Source organism: Amblyraja radiata, chromosome 17, assembly GCF_010909765.2.
Source record: "Amblyraja radiata isolate CabotCenter1 chromosome 17, sAmbRad1.1.pri, whole genome shotgun sequence".
Classification (NCBI taxonomy): Eukaryota; Metazoa; Chordata; class Chondrichthyes; order Rajiformes; family Rajidae; genus Amblyraja; species Amblyraja radiata.
This window is the reverse complement of record NC_045972.1, coordinates 36201536-36222143: the sequence shown is the minus strand read 5'-3', so window position 1 is coordinate 36222143 and position 20608 is coordinate 36201536. Positions and strand designations below refer to the sequence as shown.

Genomic DNA, 20608 nt, shown 5'->3' with positions numbered 1-20608 from the left:
CTCCAGGGAATAGAATACCAGTCTACTCAACCTATTCCTATAGCTCAGACCCTCGAGTCCTGACTCAGACAAGCGAATCCTAAGCTTTTATTGACCTTGTTTAGACTATACTTAATAGTGTCGTGTTCAGTTGTATTCCAATCTGGTGAATCTCTGGAATTCTGTCCTGGAGAGATGCGGTGGCCAGATGATATAGGATATTTACATTAATATATTTTTGAAAGACCAGGACTCCATGGAAGTGACATAGAATGGGAACGGAGGTAGATTAGCCAACACCGTGGTGCAGCTTGTCGGACCGAGTGGAACCTTGGTCCTATTCCTATTTTCTTATGAAATGCTAGGATGTAAAGACAGGGAGGGGGCATAGACTGGACGCTTTCATCTTGAGAAAAGCCAAACTAATCATGATTTTTAAAGGATACTGATGGACTGTATGTCATCAAGATAAGATAGTCACCAAGAAATTTCAACAGAGAATTCAGAAGAAACTTATTGGATAGGGAGATGCTGAAGTGAACTTATATTTAAGTCTGAAGATAGGTCCCGACCCGAAACGTGACCTATCCATGTTCTCTAGAGATGCTGCCTGACCCAGAATTATTCCAGCACTTTGTGTCTTTTTTTTGTAAACCAATATCTGCAGTTCTTTGTGTCTTACATTTCAGAAGCCCAAAAGAGAACTTTAATTTTGTATGGACTGGTGTCCAAACCTGGAGTGGAGCAAGTGATAATGCTGAATACCGTGCTTCTGTGCCAATTATCCGATGCAGTGGCCGAAGCAACAGTTCCTGATATTGCCTTGTCCTTTGCTGCCCTCATCAGAGCTGTCAAAGAAATTCACTTTAAAATGGATGGAAACCCCACACACCTGCCTGGCATCTCCACCCATTAATTTCTATTTGATTTAAGAATGGTCATTGATATCTGGAGGAGCTTTATCTGACAATCAGTCCATTTGATTCACATCCAAAATACTTCTCAGACAAATCAAAGACCTAATCATTTATCATTTTTAATCAAAAGCATAACTTGAATGTAGATTTTAATTATTTTCTTAAAATACAAATACCTTTCAATCTACTATCACAATTCTTGTTCAATTAAGTCATAAATGCAACAAAGCTATGCTGCACATTAATGCCATCTGAAGTTCAACACTATAACATGAAATCTAATGCACTGCCTCATGTGAAAAATCTAAGAGGAGAAATTGCTGCAATATTTAGGTCAGGCTGCATCTATTGATAAAAAACAAACCTATATTATCACCTAATGAATACCATGTTCTGCTTCTTACCCAGTCATCGTGATTAGCTCATGTAAGTAAAAAATAAAAATGAAATTCTAGACACTGGAAATCCAAAAAAAAAAAGGAAGCTGCTGCAACAACCCAGCAGGTCAGGCAGCAACTGTGTCATGATAATGATCTCTGCCCTGAAGCATCACCGTTGCTCTTTCCGCAGATGCTGCCTGACCCTTAATGAACTCCAGTGCATCTGGCTTAATAATGTCGGATGAAATGCCAAATCTGTGGCAAGGTGAAGCTCTGTCATAATGAGAAAGTAGCTATATTTCTGGAATGTATTAAACTGTCAAAAATGCCAGTCCTTACAATGTTTTTATTTGTAATATGTACTGAATAGAACAATTTTTACTTACAGATGTTACACGGACACATAAATGCACATGCGGATAAATAACAATACAATTTTTTATAATTTATTAACCTCAATACTTGTGCAAAAAAAAGTCCCTAGTGCAACCTAAGGCATCGTCAATTGCAGTTCATAACTCCTGCGGTTGGTATCGTGTAGTGTTCAACAGCATGATGGTTGCTGGATATTAGCAAAACAATTCTGTGGGGGACCTGAAGTTCAGAACGCAGATTTGCAGTGACTGTGCTGCCTTTCCCTGAACTAAAAGCCCTTACACCCCCCTTATTTCCAGACAAACTAACGTAGTCAAGTCTAAAAATATTATTAATAGTGACTATCGACTGCAGATAAGAACACAGGTCCATCTCACTTGTAGGTCTCCGATGATCTGACAGAGGCAGATTGTTTAAGAAGGAACTGCAGATGCTGGAAAATCGAAGGTACACAAATATTCTGGAGAAACTCAGCGGGTGCAGCAACATCTATGGAGCGAAGGAGATAGGCAACGTTTTGGGCCGAAACCCTTCTTCAGACAGAGGCAGATGTCTGTCTTCCCTGGAGTCAGCCATGGTCTCTTTGGCCGGCCAGAGTTCGTGGAAACGAGAGGGCCGACAGGCCTCCATGTCGGGCTGGGGACCCGGGAGACTCGGTGCGCCACGGGCCAGGAGTATGCCGGACTGCCGCACCAAGCGCACCAGCAGGCCCGGCTGCAAACATGGCCCTGAGCCACCTGCGTTGACAGAACCAGCGGGCAACTGCTGAGAGCAAGGAGGGTCCTGCCAGTGTAGGTGGACTGTCGAGAGTGTGGTGGACCGCCTAGGGCTACCCGGCAAGGAGCGCCGAGAACGAAGGGGTTCACGGTAGTGTGGGGGCTCCAAGAACGAGTGGGATCTGGCATGGGAAGGCGCCTTGCAGCCATGTGCGGCGGCAGGCAGAAAATAGGACTGTTCGGTGAATTTTTGTAACTTTGTCGACACCAGAAACGCGGGGACACTTGTGCACCGCCTTGGTGAGGTCTGCTGTATGATTTCACTGGGTTGTATGCGAAAACAAAGCATTTCACTGTACCTAGGTACATGTGACAACAAAGTATCGTTGAATCATTGAATTGCAGCTCCAACAGTGGCAGCAACTGCGGGCGACACTTGTATTCACTGGAGTTTAGTCCTGTATTCACTGGAGTTTAGTCTTGTATTCACTGGAGTTTAGAAGGATGAGGGGTTATCTTATAGAAACATATAAAATTATAAAAGGACTGGACAAGCTAGATGCAGGAAAAATGATCCCAATGTTGGGCGAGTCCAGAACCAGGGGCCACAGTCTTAGAATAAAGGGGAGGCCATTTAAGACTGAGGTGAGAAAAAACCTGTTTCACCCAGAGAGTTGTGAATTTGCGGAATTCCCTGCCACAGAGGGCAGTGGAGGCCAAATCACTGGATGGATTTAAGAGAGAGTTAGATAGAGCTCTAGGGGCTAATGGGATCAAGGGATATGGGGAGAAGGCAGGCACGGGTTATTGATTGGGGACGATCGCAATGAATGGCGGTGCTGGCTCGAAGGGCCGAATGGCCTCCTCGTGCACCTATTTTCTATTTTTCTATGTAACTGCACAGCCCCGGTACCAAATGGCAGGAGCTCGCTCTCCGAAGGAAGATTATTTGCCGGGCAGCCTCGTCGTACATTCCCACAAACAGTCCCCCAGTAACATTGAACATGGGGATTTAAAAATAAAAGACTCGCAGACCTTTTCTTGAAAGATATATTGGAATACTCAAGCGCCCGGCGACCGAGTGGATACTGTCAAGCCTGACTCGGGTAGTTGGGAGGAGATCGTGTACTGCGGGCGGAGGAGCTCGAGCCGTCGCGAGGAGCCGCGACCGTTGGGCGCGTGCGCGCGCGCGCGGGGTGTTCCAGTCCAGGCGCCGGCCGTGCGGGCGTGCGTGCGGCCGGCAGGGGGAGGGGAGACCCACGCCGTTTCGCCGCCAAATCTGCACCAAACCGCGGATGGAGGGTGGCGGTGAGTGTCGTTGATGGTTGCCGGCCATCGCGGGGCTGCCCTGGCTGGACTGTGGGGGTTGGGGAGATTGCCGGCGGCTGGGAATTTCCTGCCCTTACGCCGCCGTTGCAGCCTGGGAAGGGTTCGGCTTCGCCAGTCACGTGGCCCGAGCGGAAGTGAGGAAATTGGGAGCTTTGGAAGATTCCCTTAAACTTTGCTGGTTTCTGGTTTCACAGGGAGGGCTCCCAACCTATTGTTGCAGAGTTTTGGTCACTAAGACCAGCATTTCAATTCCCAATAGGTCTGCAGTCTCTCCTCCAGCCCAGTAGATTGTAACAAGAGCACATACCAGAATACCCAGGTCAAACCAATTCTTGAGACAGCATGGCATTCCCAATGGGTATCCCCCTGTATACCATCATTGTGGAAGATGAGGAGGAGGAGGAAGAGGAACAGCAGCGTATGGAGGCAAAGAGAATAAGGCAACATGGCAAAAGGCACCATCCTACCAGGTACTATCCTCCACAGCGGATCTATAGACAACGGCAGTCCTTTGAGGATCTCTCGGAAGATCTCTGTATTCGAAGAGTGCGGCTGTCCAAGGGTGCCATTGCAAATTTGTGTGACCTCCTACGTGAGGATCTTCAGCCGCACTCTACTGCCAGAACGGCATTGTCTGTGGAAATGAAAGTGACCACTGCCCTGAACTTTTTCGGCACGGGATCTTTCCAGGGTGCGACGGGGAACATGTGCAACATCAGCCAGGGAGCAGTGAGGGCGGCCATTCAACAGGTCACTGATGTGCTCTTCAACAGAGCTGCAGGGTTCATCAACTTTGGTATTACGCCCAGGCAGCAGAGGGAAAGAGGCAAGGACTTCTGCTGCATTGCTGGATTCCCTAAGGTGCAGGGCATTATAGGAGGCACACACGTGGCACTAAAGGCACCGGCAGAACAGCCACTCATATTCGTGAACAGAAAGGGGTTCCACTCGCTGAATGTTCAGATTGTCTGTGACGCCCACCAGAAGATCCTGTACGTAAACGCCAAGCATGCCGGCAGCTGTCACGACGCTGTCATCGTGCAACACTCAACACTCCCTGACCTCTTCCACGAAGACAACCACGTACAGGGGTGGCTTCTCGGAGACGAGGCGTATGCACTACAGACATGGCTCATGCCTCCACTGAGCCAACCCAGAACACAGGCTGCGGAGGCCTACAACCAGGCTCAGGCATTGACAAGAGCTGTGGTGGAGAGGGCCATAAGACTGTTGAAGAGCAGATTCCGCTGCTTGGACAGATCCAGCGGAGCTCTGCAGTACACGCCCCAGAGGGTGGCAAGAATTGTCATAGCATGCTGCGTGTTGCACAATTTTGCACTAGAGGAAGGCCACCTCTTCAACATAGACGACGAGGAGCCACTGTTGCCGGAAGAGAGAGAATTGCAGGCCCCAGCATTTGAAGAGGATGATCAGGTGGAGGATTCAGCCCTGGATGTGGCAAGGGCCATCCAGAAGCAGATTGTGCAGGAAGAGTTCAGTCACTGACATTGAACTGCAACACTAACTCCTGTGCCAGAGAGAGAAATAAACGTTCAAACCACTACCAATCTTAGCATTAGTATGTGACTGCTGAGCAGCCGACAAAGCCCAAATAGCACTGTGACAATATTTATCTCCCGAGGACAAATGTTCATACTGGTTGAATGTTTCCCTTCTTGAATGACCTCACTATTCATGAATAACGGAACATAATTAGTGCAAAGTGTACAGTAATAAAAACATGTTTTCAACTGAAGCAAATGAACATGCTAGTTATTTTGATCCTTATTCATCATAGTGACAAAGTGTCACTTCCTATCTCTTTGCATATGTTACGGTTTCTGCCACCCTACAATCAGGCTAGTAGACGTAAGGTGACTGCCGCGGCATAAAGACCATTGATGCACCTGGAATGGGTTTCGACCCATCATTGTTTGCTCAAATGGACTACTGCTGCTTGCTTCTCTGGAGGGAGCTCTGGGCAGTCTGTTTCCCACTGACAGCCCTTGCAGATAGTGCAGTGTAAGGAGGACTGGCAAATGTGGCTGCTCTACCTGAAATCTGCATTAGACAGGCAGACTGGAACTGACGTTCTCTACAGTGCTTTTAGAATGTAATGCATCGAATCTTGGACCAGTCCAGACGTACATGATTTCCCCAAAAAACTTGCACTAAATTAACCTTGGTGGTAAACTGTAACTCTCTGGTGCAGCCGTCATTAAGAATTTCAGTGTCTTGTTTTAGATAATTAGTTTGCAATCTGTTCTTTCAATTACATTAGTAAATGTAGATTTATATAATTAAAGACAATTTCTATTAAGATATCCAGCTAAATGTTTTGCAGATATAAAGGATCCTTGCAGTATCATCCAGGAAGAATATTATGTGAAGAATCTGATGGTGCACAGATGACTGGAGTGAATGATCCAACCTGTTATTTTTCCTTGATCTAAATTGGTATGGCCAGAACCACAAAATACTTTCCACAAAATCCTACAAATGTTCACATCTTATTAATAGATATTAACTATAATATGTGTGTTTAAATGTAAGTTTTTGAAGATCGGATTGATTGTATGCAAACTGTATCCCATATATTAACAACCCAACAGATGGTATTTGAACACTTGAACCTTGATGGGATCAAGGTTCAAGTGTTGTTGGAAAGGTTGCAGAGATGATTACCAGGATGTTACCAGGACTCATGGGCTTGAGCTATAGGGAGAGGTGGAGCAGGCTAGGAGTTTAATCCTTGGAGCGCGGGAGGATGAGGGGTGATCTTATAGAGATATATAAGATCATGAGGGGAATAGATTGGGTAAATGCCCAGAGTAGGGGAATCAGGAACCGGAGGCCATAGGTTTAAGGTGATGGGGGGACAATTTAATAGGAACCTGAGGGGAAACTTTTTTACACAAAGGGTGGTAAGTTTATGGACTGAGCTGCCAAAGGAGGTAGTTGAGGCAGGGCATTTGGGCAGGTGCGTAGTTAGGATAGGTTTAGAGGGATATGGGTGAAATGCAGGCAGGTGGCACTAGTGTAGATGGGGCATGTTGGTGTGTGTGGGCAAGTTGAGCTGAAGGGTCTGTTCCACGCTATATGACTCTGACTAAATCTCACACCAAAGACAATAGCACATAACCTGGGCCAAATTCATATGAAGTATTAAAGCAGCGCAGCACTGCAGGAGATTGGTCTTTCAAATGTGAAGTCACAGCAAAGTCTTGAGTGTTACCTCAGTGGACATCCTTTTCTACAAAGTGGAGGTGTGAAGTTAACATGGCCAATATTTACTCTTTGACTATCACTATCAAATCTGATTACCTGCTCACTCATCCCATGGTTATTTTGTGCAATGGATTAATGTGCACAAAGACAATAACATTATACTTCACTGGTATCAAGGTATTTCAGACAACCTGAGGATGACAATGGCGGAAGTTCGTTGGGTTTCTTTGGTCACATCCTTTTCTTTGGTCTTTTTGTTCACCATGGCATTCGAATGGAATCATTTTGTGTCCGTGCACTTTGGAGTCAGTGAAACAATTACAGCTGCACCATGTTTAGTCAGCGCTTTCTTCTTGGTGGGCTTTTAAAGATGGAAAATAAGTTTGTCATGCATTTTTATCAAAACTTTTGTCTCAAGAAACTGATTATGTTGCTATGAACTTTTGCTATTTTCTTCTGCCTTTCACAATTTTAAGTTTTTGATTTTTTTCACCCTCCCTTGCGGAGGTTTCTGACGCAGTAATTTGTATACTTCTTAGAAGTCCAGGCATCAATGCAATATTTCTAATGTATCTTTGCTGATTAAAAAAAAAAAAAATTGTGAATGAATCCCATGAATCCTGTTCTACTCCAAAGAAGATCATTCCCTCTTGATACCCTTTGTCACATTTCTCCACTGTCTTGTTGTACAACTGCAAGAACCGCTGAGCTATTGGTTTGCCTCTGTTCAAGGCCCGAAATCCTCCTTCACTGATAGATCATAATTGCCCCATTGTATTGAAATAACTTACAGATTGGGTGCACAATGCAAGGTCTCTTCATGTTGGAGAGTTCAAAGATCTCTGGTTTTCATGACTTTCTTCATTGAATTCTTTCTCATTCTCATTCTTGACCTTTCTGCATTCTGCCTAACACTGTCTATGCTGTTCGCCAAAATTCCTGTGTTCAATTCCTTAACATCACCGACATCGGACTTGAGGAAGATAGAGACAAAATGCTGGAGTATCTCAGCAGGTCAGACAGCATCTCTGGAAAAAGTGGAGATGTGACATTTTGGGTCGGGACCTTTCTTCAGACTTTGAACATGGGGTATGTCTTCAATTTTTTTTTAAATCGAATGCTCTGTTTCTGTCCATTTCAGGCTAGAGTTCTGATGAAAAGCTAAAGACCTGAAATGATATTTCCTCCTCTCCACAGATATTACCTGACCTGCTGAGTACGCATGATTGGTTATTTATTTCAGGTTTCCATTATTCATTGTATTTTGTTTTTTTCTTCATTAATGAACCTGTTTTATCATGTGTAGAACCCACTCTCCCAGCTTCACCACTTTCCACCTCCTCAGCTCTTTGCATCCTATTTCTTCCTATAATGTAGTTTTTGTTCCACAGTTTTGCTGCCTGAGCTTGATGCTTGTTATAATTGTACTTGCTCTCTATTTTAGTATGTTTTTATCCCTGATGAACTTGGACCTCTGGACAAAACCATTGACTTCAGAATTGTTGGCTTCAGCAAGCAGAAACTGGCACGCCAGCGTCTCGGCTTTCTAAGTTTAAGAAAATTTGGCATGTCATTGAAAACCCGTTAACAAATTTCAACATATGCACTGTGGAAAGCACCTTGACTGGTTGCGTTATGGCCCGCCACAGCAAATCCAATGCAAAAGAAGGCAGGAGGATGCAGAGAGTGGTGGACTCAACCCATCCATCACGGGAACAGCTTTCTCTCCACCATCGAAAATCTTCAGGTGAGACTCTGCCTCAAGTTGTCATTGCTCATCAAGGATCGCCACCATCTTCTTGCTGCTACCGTTAGGCAGGTGAAGCCCGAAGTCAGACATCACCTGGTTCAGCTACTTTATTAACACAACCAAGTTCTTGAATTACAACCATAACACTACCTCATGACAGAACACTACGGACCATCTCTTGCACTAATATGGAATTGTTTTATAATTCTTTTGTATTGATGTCTTATTTTTTGCATAATATTTTTTCCTTTCACTAGAATTTATGTGTAAGTGATGTATAATTTATATATAAATTATCTTTTCATGTGCTGTCTGAGTCTATGTGCCTGTGATGCTGCTATAAACAAGATTTTTATTATAATGTCACCTCACCATACTTGTGTGTATGCCAATATACTCAACTCGGCTTAATGTCCAGATGGACTTCTGTATTATTGTTTGCTACAGTGTATAATTTCTGCTGGTGTACATTTTCCTTTGTCTAAGGAGATATACTTATAACATTTGGCCAACCTGGATCATGCTTGCTGTTAGGAAAACAATCCCATTAGTCATGTTGCCAGTACTGTATCCGGTGTTCCCGATGTGGGCTCCTCTACACCTGCAAAACCACACGTAGACTCGGCGACCATTTTGCTTAACACTTACCCGGGTCCACCTAGGCTTTCGGAATCTCCCAGTTGCCAACCATTTCAACTCCCCCTCCCATTCTCACACTGACCTCTGTCCTAGGCCTCCTCCATTGCTAGAATGAGGCAACATGCAAATTGGAGGAACAACACCTCATATTTTGCTTGGGTAGCTTACAACCCAGCAGTATGAACATTGAAATCTTGATTTAAGTAACTCCTACCTCCATTCGCCTTCTCCCTTGCCCCCTTCCTCCAACCTAGTTGCTTTACCAGTTCCACAGTTCTCCACATTATTTTCATCTTGAGATCACACCTTCCCTAGCCAACAATGGGCTTACCAGGCAGTGCCGTGTTTGAAGTCGTTTGTAACCGGCCCTGATTGTCCTCGTCTTTTCTCACCTCCAGCTCTTCACACCCACCTCCTACTTTCAGTCTGAAGAAGGGCCTCGACCCAAAATGATAGTCATCCTTTTTCTCCGGAGATGCTGCCTGACCTGCTGAGTTACTCCAGCATTTTCTAAATTGCTTACTCCATGTTTGGACTATGATTCTTTGCTTTGGGCTTCCAAGCCAGGGAAAACTTTCCAAACTCGCCCATTAAGAACGAGTGAATACACCATATATGGACAGTGACTACCAGGATAGATCAACCTTTTGACTCCCATCGCTGGTCCCACAGCTGCAAGACACAGATATGGAGTGTAATGGGAATACACAAAGGCATCATCATTCTCAAGGTGTTGGGGGCATGGATTCTCTGTAGACAACAAAAAAAAAATAATGGATATCATGAGGTCTTTACTTCTGTACCCAATTCACTCCTAAATTTAGGCACAACGTGCTATAGTATCTAAGCATGTCTGGCAGCATCTCTGGAGAGCATAGATAGGAACCATTTCAGGTCAGGATCCTTCTTCAGGCTAATTGTAGAGGGATAGGAGGGAAAAGAAAACAAAGAAAGGCCAGGATAAAGCCTGGTAATAGGCTGATACGGGTGAAGGGTGGGGAAGCAGGAGTTTATAGGCAGATAGTGGACAAAGGCTAGAAATGAAAAGACAAGGTGTGAGATAAAAAGATTGAAGTTTCAAATTGTGAAGCTATGGAAAGGAATGCAGGTGGAAGGGGAGAAATAGGTGCGAATTCAGATGGAGCACAGGGATGGGGCGGGTGGGGGAAGGTTTTGTAGTTACCAAAATTGAAGAATTCCATGTTCACACCTTTGGGTTGTAAGCTACCCAAGCACAATGTGAGGTGTTGTTCCTCCAGTTTGTGTGGCCTCACTCTGGCAATAGAGAAGGCCCAGGACAGAAAATTCATTATGGGAATGGAAGTTAAAATAGTTAGCAATTGGGAGATCCCGTAAGTCATGGCAGACTGAGCACAAATGGTCAGTGAATCTATGCTTCCAACTGTACTTTAATTTAGAGAAGCAGAATGGAAACAGGCCCTTCAGCCCACCAAGTATATGCACAGGAGAGGGAGAGATAGAAAGAGAGATCAGGCTTAATATTTTAGGGGTTGTCATCCTGGCAGCTTCTTCAGCCAGGAAGTTGTAAAATGCAGAGGACTGACCAGTTATTAATGGAAACAGTGTAGGAAGGAACTGCAGATGCTGGTTTACACCAAAGATAGACACAAAATGCTGGTGTGACTCAGCAGGACAGGCATTCCTTATCTTCAGAGATGCTGCCTGTCCTGTTGAGTTACTCTAGCGTTTTGTGTCTATTAATGAAAACAGTACAATTGATCCTTGTGCTTCATCAAGAATCTTTTCATCATAAATTTGCAATCTTATTAAAACTAAATTTCCTTTGTCCTTTTCGAAATACTAATCAGGTGCAGGATTAGCATGGATCTCCACCAATGCCATAGAGTCATAAAGTACTGAAACAGGCTTATTTAGCCCAACTCATCCATCTCACCAGGATGCCCCATCTGCATACATTTGCCCTATATCTGTCTAAATCTTTCTTATCCATGTATTTTACATTTATGTTATCATCTCAAATGAAAGGCAAACTAGAGCAGCTATTTTTTTGGGGGGGTGAGTCTTTCGTGCCCCTTCTATTTGTTGCAATAGATGGTGATGGTAGCAGAATCAGCTTATGCTACTTCCAGTTTTCATCCAAGCGACCTGTGCCTTGGGGTGAGTGACAAAGGATCAATCAAACATACATTTGATTGATGGTACACAAAAATGCTGGAGCATTTTTGTGTACCTTCCATCTTCCAGCATCTGCAGTTCCTTCTTGTACATTTGATTGATCCTTTGTCACTCACCCCAAGGCACATGAAACATACAATCTGTTTCCCACTGACGGTCTAATTTAGGTCTCGGGTCCCCCCCACAACCCACCAATTGGGTTCCCAATGAATGTTAATTACCCTTCCAATACCGAGTGGCGTGATACAAGTCTTCAATAATTAAGCAATGAACAGAGGGACTTGTTTTAAACGTTCATTATGTCAACAGCGTGCTCTTCCACCTTTCCTTATCGCAAATAATCAGCAATAATCTTTGTATTAATTAAACTTAATTAGTCTTGAAGCGACACACCGCAGGTGAAATCAATATGGCTTTCTGAGCCCAGCCCCTCACCCAGAGGTTAAAAGCCTGATTTGACGGTGCTTGAGTATAGTCTTTCGAGGATGGGGGTAGAGATGGTATGTGTGGTAGTGTAGAATGAAGCGCGTCAGTGTTATTTGATGGAATCTAAAATATCATTTTTTGTTTTGCAGGTGTTGTTGAAGATATCGCTCCTGCTGTTTTGTGGGGTTTTTGTTCCCGTCTGCTGTGTTGGTAAGTTTGTAATGTTAAATATTATTTGTAAGGCATCAGTGATTGTGCCTCGAGTTTAAGGCTTGTAATGGTAACCTATGTTACAACTGGCGCACAAAAGTTGTCTCCTCTCGTATCCTACACGAACTTTATCTCTCCCATTATCTTATACTCTATCGCTAAAGTAAAACTTCTGTAATCGCTCGCATCCATTCTTTCCAAAGTAGTTGAGTTTTAAGGTTTCTCGTAATGTAAAGTCTTCATCAAATTACTTGGCCACTAAGTTAAAGATAATTTGGGTGAAGTACTCGTTTGGATGGAGTGACAAGAAAAACTTAAACCTACACTGAATTGCTGGGATTTAAGTGTTTTGATATTGGACTTGGGTTTCGCTGGCAGCGCCTGAAATTTTGCCTTTGCGATATTTTGTAGTAAAGACTGCTGAATCACGGCTTCCTCCTTTATTAAAATGTCCCCAACGGGACTGTTGAACTCGGTTCCGGGATTTGGACCCAGTAACATTGAAGGACTGGTAATAGAATTCCAAGTTAGGGTGGTATGTCTCGGAGGGACATTTACAGCTGATGATGTTTCCATAGATCTAGTGTCTTAATGGTGGAAGTCCTAAACTTGGGAGGTGATATTGAAGTGGTCTAGGTACATCTTGTAAATGGTGTTCAACGTCTACCCCATAGTGAAGAAATGCAGAACTTTCATTACCGGGATTTGGGTGTAAAAGTCAAGGGTAATGCAAGTCGAAGGGCCGAATGGCCTACTCCTGCACCTATTTTCTAGGTTTCTAAGTCAACTGGAGTTCCTTTAGTTTAGAGACGGCGCAGAAACGGGCCCTTCGGCCGCCGAGTCCGCATTGACCAGCGATCCCCGCACATTAACACTAACCGACACTCGAAACAATTTTACGCATACGCCAAGCCAATTAACTTGCATACCAGTACGTCTTTGGCGTGTGGGAGGAAACCGAAGATCTCCAAACGTACAAACTCCGTACAGCCCGCACCCGTAGTCGGGATCGAACCCGGGCCTCTGGCGCTGCAAAGTAACAACTCCATCGCTGCGCCACCGTGTAGTTGATTTTTAGGTTTGAAAAAAATATTAAATGGCTGTTGTGTTGCAGTGATAGATCAAAACTGCAGATGTTGGAAATATTAAACAATGTCTGAACACTCTAGTTTGGGCAATATCTGTGGCAGAGTTGTTACCTTGGGTCTGAGATTTTGTGTCAGAAAAATCTTTCAGTCACGACTTTTTGAATCTCAGTATGTGGAAAGTTTGGAAGGTACACAGAAAGACGTGGAAATTTTGGCTCTGGTACACGTGATTAAATATTACTTCTGTTTATCCTAATTTTGCTTTTATTTATTTCCCTACTAGACTGTGATCTTGACCATTGTAAAAATGAGGGCACCTGTGTGGTTGTTGATGGGATTAATCAATGCAACTGTCTTCATGGGCTCAGAGGCGAGACTTGTGAAGGTAAATCACCTCATTAAAGTCTGGAGCAGCTAAACTTTAAAGTGCACCCAGTGTACGAATGATCATCCTGATGTGTTTGTGTCAGTTTAATTTGGATTGTGTGGTTAAACTAAACTCCTTGATATGATTGTTTGGTTTGTGCTGTTTCTATTGATACCACCCAGTCTCTAACATCCTTTTCATTCTCTTAATGTCCAAATCCTTTCAACTCCATTGGTCTACAAAATTGTGAATTGCTCATTCAACTGGATGCTTTTAAACACAATCTCTTCCTGCCCTTTCAATCTTTTTGACTAACAGTATTGTAGATCTTTCAATTTTGTACAATACTTCAAATTGAACTGGCTACCACTCTGGCCTGTGATCAGGTAATAGTCCAAGAGAATGTAACATGGATAGTTGAATGCTTAGTGCAGATTGAATGCACAGTATTCTTTGTGGTGCTACTATCTGGCGGTCTACAAATAGCTTTCTCTTTAGCAGGTCTGTCTGCATATTTTGTCACTTCTAGGGGATAATGTGTTTCCTATTTGTGTGCTGTTAATGCATGGTAAAACAAACTACGATCTAGTGCTTAAGAAGGAACTGCAGAAACGTTGCCGTTTATTAATGGTCTACACTATTGACCCAGAAGTTTAAAACCTCCACCTTTCCCCCCGCGTTAAGAATCTGAATTTGAAATAAAGCTAAAATCAGTCTGAACTGAAACCACCTAGTTTACCCTTTTAAGAGGATCTTTCCCAGCCTGTAACTCCTGATGGCATTATCTTTTAATATACCCTTGGACATTGGCTATGAACAGTTGAGCATGAACAAATGCAGTCTTTGGCCTTACCTACATCTACTTTCAATAGGTTTTCTTTGCATTGGGAGTTCTGCAACACTCATTCTCCCTGCATGCTTAACCTTTTCCTGCCTCTAGTTTCACCCCCCCCCCCCCCCCCCCCCCCCCCCGACCCCTTGGTCTGAAGAAAAGTTTTGACCCAAAACATCACCTGTTCCTTTTCTCCAGAGATGCCGCCTGACCTGCGTTACTCCAGCATTTTATGTTCATCTTCCATAAATCAAAACTTGTATTGATATTGGAATGCTAAACAATTGTGTACCTTGTGGCAAGAAAGGTCATTAACTTGAGTCTTTTTCTGCAGATATAAAAATGGAAGTCAAGTGTGAGCAAACCTACATAAAAGTACTAATCATCAAAGATTACTTTGATTGGAAAAATGTCAGCATGGACTCTGTACAATTGGCTGAGGATGCCTGCAAAGCTGCAATAGAAGTTGTAAATGGAGAAGAATATTATAGCATCAGTATACATCATAACAATTATTCATCTTGTGGTACGGTTGTGCTGGTGAGGACCTCATTTTGTTTTCATCAAATATGCCTAGTTGGTTTCCCATGAGTTCCCATGAGTTCAGGAAGAGCAGACAAATAGTTTAAATATAGTAAGATGATATTGTAATTGACCTACATTTGATTGCTATAAAGTAATCTGGATATATTGTTGCCTTGACCTGTGAGCCTGTCTAAAACTTCAAGGATTAGGGGATGTTTCTTCAATATTAAGTTGGGTGGCCATTTCATGGATGACAAGAACTAGGGATATGAGACATTGAATGATTGCCTACAGGGTTAATTCCAACTTGTACACCAGTTTCCTGCACTTCAAGCAGATTTATGGCTGGGCTTGCTGTAAATTGACAATTTGAAGTATCCAATGCTGATAGAATTATCTCTTTTGAGTAAAATGAATTATCCCTTTTTGCATCTTGGTCAGAAGCAGCTTAATTTCATAAACCTAACATTTTATATTTGACTTTTAACAATGACCATTAAACACATAGTGTTGAACATTGTTCCTGTTCATTCTAGAGTAATGCAACACACATCATGTACATGAACGGATTGGAGACTCGACATACAACAGGCATTATCACCAGGCTTCCTTCTGAAACAATTGACTTCACTTGTGTGTACCACCGTGAAAGGACAGTGCAACTTGCATTTCCAATCCAGCCAAGGACTGCGTAAGTTGGGTAGATTAGAATTTTATATCTGCTTGGTACAGTGATTTTGTAGAAATTGGTGTGATTTCCCACTTGGTGGAATGTATCCAACTCTATTATAAGTGTACTAAGGAATTTAAAATGTATTCTCTAACTGTTCAGTGCACTTTCATCTAAAGATCTTGTTGCAAATATAAGCTCGAGTTCAGTGCTGAATTTACTTGTGCAAGTGAAGTTGAGAGAATACTGCATTTAGATTTTGTCTCTTGTGGTAGTTTGGTGTCGGTCTCTTTGTCTATTCTACTGCTGGTATTTTCCCATTCCTAGTATCCCTTGGCTACTTGTGTTTTTACTCTCTATGTTGGTTAAGCTGGCACTTTAACCTTACCTATGCAGCAACTTGTCAAGGCTGTATGCACTGTCAATGCCCCATGTCTGTGATGGTCACTTTATCTCTCACTACCACAGAGATATTACAAAACGTTGGCTTGAATTAGTGTTGAAAATAACTTTAAGATTTGAGATCTTTAAATCTTGCAAATCTAGTTTTTAATTATAATACGATGTGGGAAGTGTTAGAAACATAGAAAATTGGTGCAGGAGACCATTCGGCCCTTTGAGCCAGCACCGCCATTCATTGTAATCATGGCAGATCGTCCCCTATCTATAACCCGTGCCTGCCTTCTCATATCCCTTGACTCTACTAGCCCCTAGAGCTCTATCTAACTCTCTTAAATCCATCCAGTGATTTGGCCTCAACTGCCCTCTGTGGCAGGGATTTCCATAAATTCACAACTCTCTGGGTGGAAAAGTTTCTCACCAGTCGTAATTGACCTCACCTTTATTCTAAGACTGTGGCCCCTGGTTCTGGACTCTCCCAACATTGGGAACATTTTTCCTGCATCTAGCTTGTCTAGTCCTTTTATAACTTTATATGTTTCTATAAGATTCCCCCTCTTCTCACCAGAGCCCTATACAACTGCAGAAGAACCTCTTTACTCCTATACTGAAATCCTCTTGTTATGAAGGCCAACATTCCATTAGCTTTCTCCACTGCCTGCTGTACCTGCAAGTCAGCTTTCAGTGATCGGTGTACAAGGAAGCCCAGGTCTCGCTGCACCTCCCCTAACCTAACCCCATTGAGATAATAATCTGCCCCCTTGTTTTTGCCGCCAAAGTGGATAACCTCACATTTATCTATATTATACTGCATCTGCCATGCATCTGCCCACTCACTCAACCTGTCCAGGTCACCCTGCAGCCTCCTAACATCCTCTTCACAGTTCACTGCCACCCAGCTTTGTTTACTTGAAAGTGCTCTTAAAAGTGATTACTGATTACATTAGCAATAGAGATTGGGACTACAAGATATGCAGGGCAGATTTTGTGTTGGATGCCTGGAACACCACCAGGTTTGTTGAAGGCAGATGCAATGGTGGCATTCAAGAGTCTTTTGATGGATAATTTGCAGGTAGCAGAAAATGGTTTAACCTGGCATGTTCAGCATGATATTGTAGGCCGAAGGATGACTGTAAGGTAAATGAATACATGCATTCTGAGTTACCTGTTCACTGCATACAACATGCAATTATAATTAAAGTATGTTTGTTTATGCCTGTAATTTACAAATGTTGCTGTGAACTAAGACTAAAATAACCTGTTCATCTTAAGAGTTGCAGTGCTGCATGTGCAAGAGGGACTAGTCACAGTATCAATGGCACTCTATCAAAGTCCCAAGTATGAGACTGCTTATGTGGAATTGCCAGTCATACCTTGGTTGGAAAGATTGTACATCAGTTTGAAGATTGAACCTGGAGAGCAAAACTTCTTTGTTTTGACTATAAATGATTGTTGGGCTACACCAACCAAACATCCAAATGACTCTCCTCAGTATTACTTAATAAAGAAGGGGTAAGTTTCCTGATTCTTGACCAGCATGGAACAGCATAGTTTTAAGTCTGTACCTCGCAAACATATTCATACTGTTTTCTAAGACTTGATGTATGTTGGTGGATTTTTGGTAGTCTACAAATTGGTTAATGTTCTTGTAAATAGCCCTAAGTATAGCTATTGCACTAGCTACAATTAATGGCCTTTCAATTATTTTCATCTAATGAGGAAAAAGATTAAATCAACTTGAGTGTTGAATGTGACTGCGTCAAGGTCTCTGAAATGCATGTTTGTAAATTTTAATTCCTGCTGCCTCGCTGGTTAGAAACTTTATCAAGAAAATGCATAAATTTGCTTCTCATCCAATTGTAGTAAAATTGACAATGGTGTTTAATTTCTCTCACTTGCACACTTAATGATTTTAGCAAGCTATTTGATTGCTTATTAGATGTCCTGCTGATGAAACTGTGCAGTATCATAATCAAATCGGGAATGAGACAACAGCCAACTTCAGTGTGCAAATGTTTCGTTTCACCAAGTATCCAGTCGTGTTCCTGCATTGCAGGACTGAAATTTGTGTTCCTGACAGTCTGGAGCCTTGTATGAGTGTAAGTTTGGCTCTAACAAAGAATTTGCGCACTTGTACTACCTTTTGGAGTAGCACGGGGAAATAATATTTAATGGTGTACACTTTTTGCTTTCCAATGTGAAATTGTGCAGGATTGCCTGAGCCAATCATCACTAAAAACCAAAAGGGAAACCCACACTGACTACAAAGGGTTATTGACTTATGGACCTATTCAATGGACCCATCTTAAGTCGCACATGCCTGAAGTTCATAAACCTAGTAAGTTTCTTTTTTTTTTTAAATTGTATTGCAACAACTAGGACACATCCGAGTACATTTTCCACAAGTTTTACCGAATTACACCTGCCCAAAGCATGAGGTATTCAAGCCTTGGCCAATTACTTTCACCAAAACATTTTCTAGCTGAATTGACTGTTCTTTACTAAATAATATTAATGGCCTGACGCTACTTTGCACCAGTAGATCAGCCTTCATTTGATTTAAGGTTTGCTATTTTTGAGAAATAGATATTTTGCTCCCAGTTGAACAGTAATTTCTTTAAGCCTAAAGGTACTATAACTGCCTGAAACTATCTGTAGTTTATTGGCAATTTTTATTCTCTCTGGAAAAACTAACTTTGCAGTAAAAATTTGCATATGTTCTTGATTTAAAGTCTAACTAAACCAAGAATTTGATTTGTATGTGCTCAATTTGACTGGTACTTCTGGGAAGATTAACTTGCACCTGTTCATGGTTTGATGCTCTAGCATAATTCCTTTCCATCTTTTGCAGATCTTGTGCTTGCTACCATTCCTGGTATAGTTGTGATATCTTCAATGGTGTTCCTTGTCCTTGCAATTACTTTGGCTAAAGTAATGAGAAAGTAAATTGACTTTACCTTTAATTGTTTACCGTTTATAAAAAAAAAAAAATTTAAAACATTGTAAGAATAAACCATTACCTAACTAATCTTGTGTGACAAAGATTACATTCTTCAATCCGATGGTATAGACATAGCCTTAAAAGCAAATTTTTTTTCAGTTAGGAAAAATGTTCATGTCTTATTCAAGCACAACATCCCAGTGTTTGACCTTTACTAATAGAATGACTAAAGTCATGATTGCTGATGTACATTTGGAATCTGTTCTTCATTTGAGTAGAGCATATTTTGGCATGTAGTGGATTTATCCACATCTTTGGTTCAGTGAGATTATTTCTTGGTTATGGGACAGCATTTCAATGACTCTGGGATGTTGGGTTTTCAACTGGGCAGAACATAGGCTTTCTCTATCTATTGCTGAGATGGATCTGGAAATGGTACCTGGGTTGGAAGTCTATTTTCAATGTGATATCTCCAACAGCCTACTTGGGGCCTTCGTGGAGATGTTGGTCCATTAATGCTAATGCCAGTTCACTTTGCCTGTCAACATGTTGGGAGTATTTAGTAAACTGGTCTTCCTGCTGTAGATTCCCTATTTTGCTAGAAATTTGTTCTGGGTTGATCTTCAAGTATTGGCTGCCAAAACATTGAGTGCATTAAATCACTTGACATCTACTAAACAAAAAAAAAAATTCAAGCTCTGGAGAAGGTATTGCTGCTGGAAGGAATGAAATCTAACAGTATTTCTTTAGCTACTGTAATCTTTATCGCATCTAGTACAGTGTAATGATCATCAGGAAAGTCACTACCAGGGGCTTTCTCGATGGATGAAGAGCCACTCCCTGACTGGTTGATCAATCTGTTCTTGCATCAGTCACTGACACTGCAGTTCAAAGTTCTTGGTGATGTAAAGGCAATTGATAGGAACGGGGCCATCCTTTCAGTTGACAATCAGGAATTTGCCTCCATCCTGACTAATACAATTTGGCACAAGCCATCCTATCCAGCTGATCCACAACCGAGCTAATGTTCTTGCACTGCTGTTAATCAACCATCCTATGGCTTTATCCATCTTGCTGTAATGGTCTACCCTGACTCAACTCCAGCAGAAAATGTGGAGACGGGCTATGGGAAGCTTTGGTATTATTCAACTTCAGGCATCGAGCTGGAGAAAACACAGGTCACTTCATACTTGGTAACAGCAGAGACTGTTATGACACACATAGTGATAAAGGTGTATAGTATGCTTGCCTTCATTGGTTGGGCCATTTCTCTATAACAGTCGGGTTACCATGATGCATTAAGACTTTGATTACCAGTACTCCACTACTGGAGTATTGTGTGCACCTGTTTACCCCATAATGCCAAGGATGTGGAGGCTTGGGGAAAGTATGCTGAAAATAATACCGGAATTAGGGGTCCTTAGTTGTATAAACCTTGAATTACTTTTTCTGGCGCCTCAGAAGCTGAGGAGTCCTGATATAAATATATGATTTGAGTGGCAGAGATTGGGTCGATGACTAGTACCTTTCTTCCCAGGGTGGAAAGACTGGACTGGAGGGCACAACTTAAAGTGAGTGAAGTTTTAAAGATGACACGCAATGCTGGAGTAACTCAGCGGGACAGGCAGCATCTCCGGTGAGCAGGAATGGGTAATGTTTCCGGCAGACATCCTTCGGGCC

General features: G+C 42.5%; 2 protein-coding genes across 3 annotated transcripts; both read left to right on the top strand.

The window, feature by feature from the left end:
• The first annotated feature begins 3553 nt into the window (after positions 1-3553).
• LOC116982748 (pancreatic secretory granule membrane major glycoprotein GP2-like) lies at positions 3554-19015 on the top strand. Of its 2 annotated transcripts, XM_033036160.1 has the most exons (10): positions 5590-6153; positions 8369-8671; positions 12046-12106; positions 13478-13579; positions 14728-14933; positions 15455-15609; positions 17260-17499; positions 17927-18086; positions 18199-18325; positions 18839-19015. In XM_033036160.1, the coding sequence occupies exons 2-10, from the start codon at positions 8582-8584 to the stop codon at positions 18931-18933; spliced, it is 1236 nt and encodes a 411-aa protein (XP_032892051.1). In that variant the 5' UTR covers positions 5590-6153; positions 8369-8581; the 3' UTR covers positions 18934-19015. The 2 variants fall into 2 exon arrangements, with proteins under 2 accessions (XP_032892052.1, XP_032892051.1); XM_033036161.1 differs by lacking the exons at positions 5590-6153; positions 8369-8671 and adding an exon at positions 3554-3675 and having other exon boundaries at positions 18839-18969.
• Positions 3670-5452, top strand: LOC116982749 (putative nuclease HARBI1). The gene has a single exon (XM_033036162.1). The coding sequence runs from the start codon at positions 4039-4041 to the stop codon at positions 5200-5202; it is 1164 nt and encodes a 387-aa protein (XP_032892053.1). The 5' UTR covers positions 3670-4038; the 3' UTR covers positions 5203-5452.
• Positions 19016-20608: the final 1593 nt, after the last annotated feature.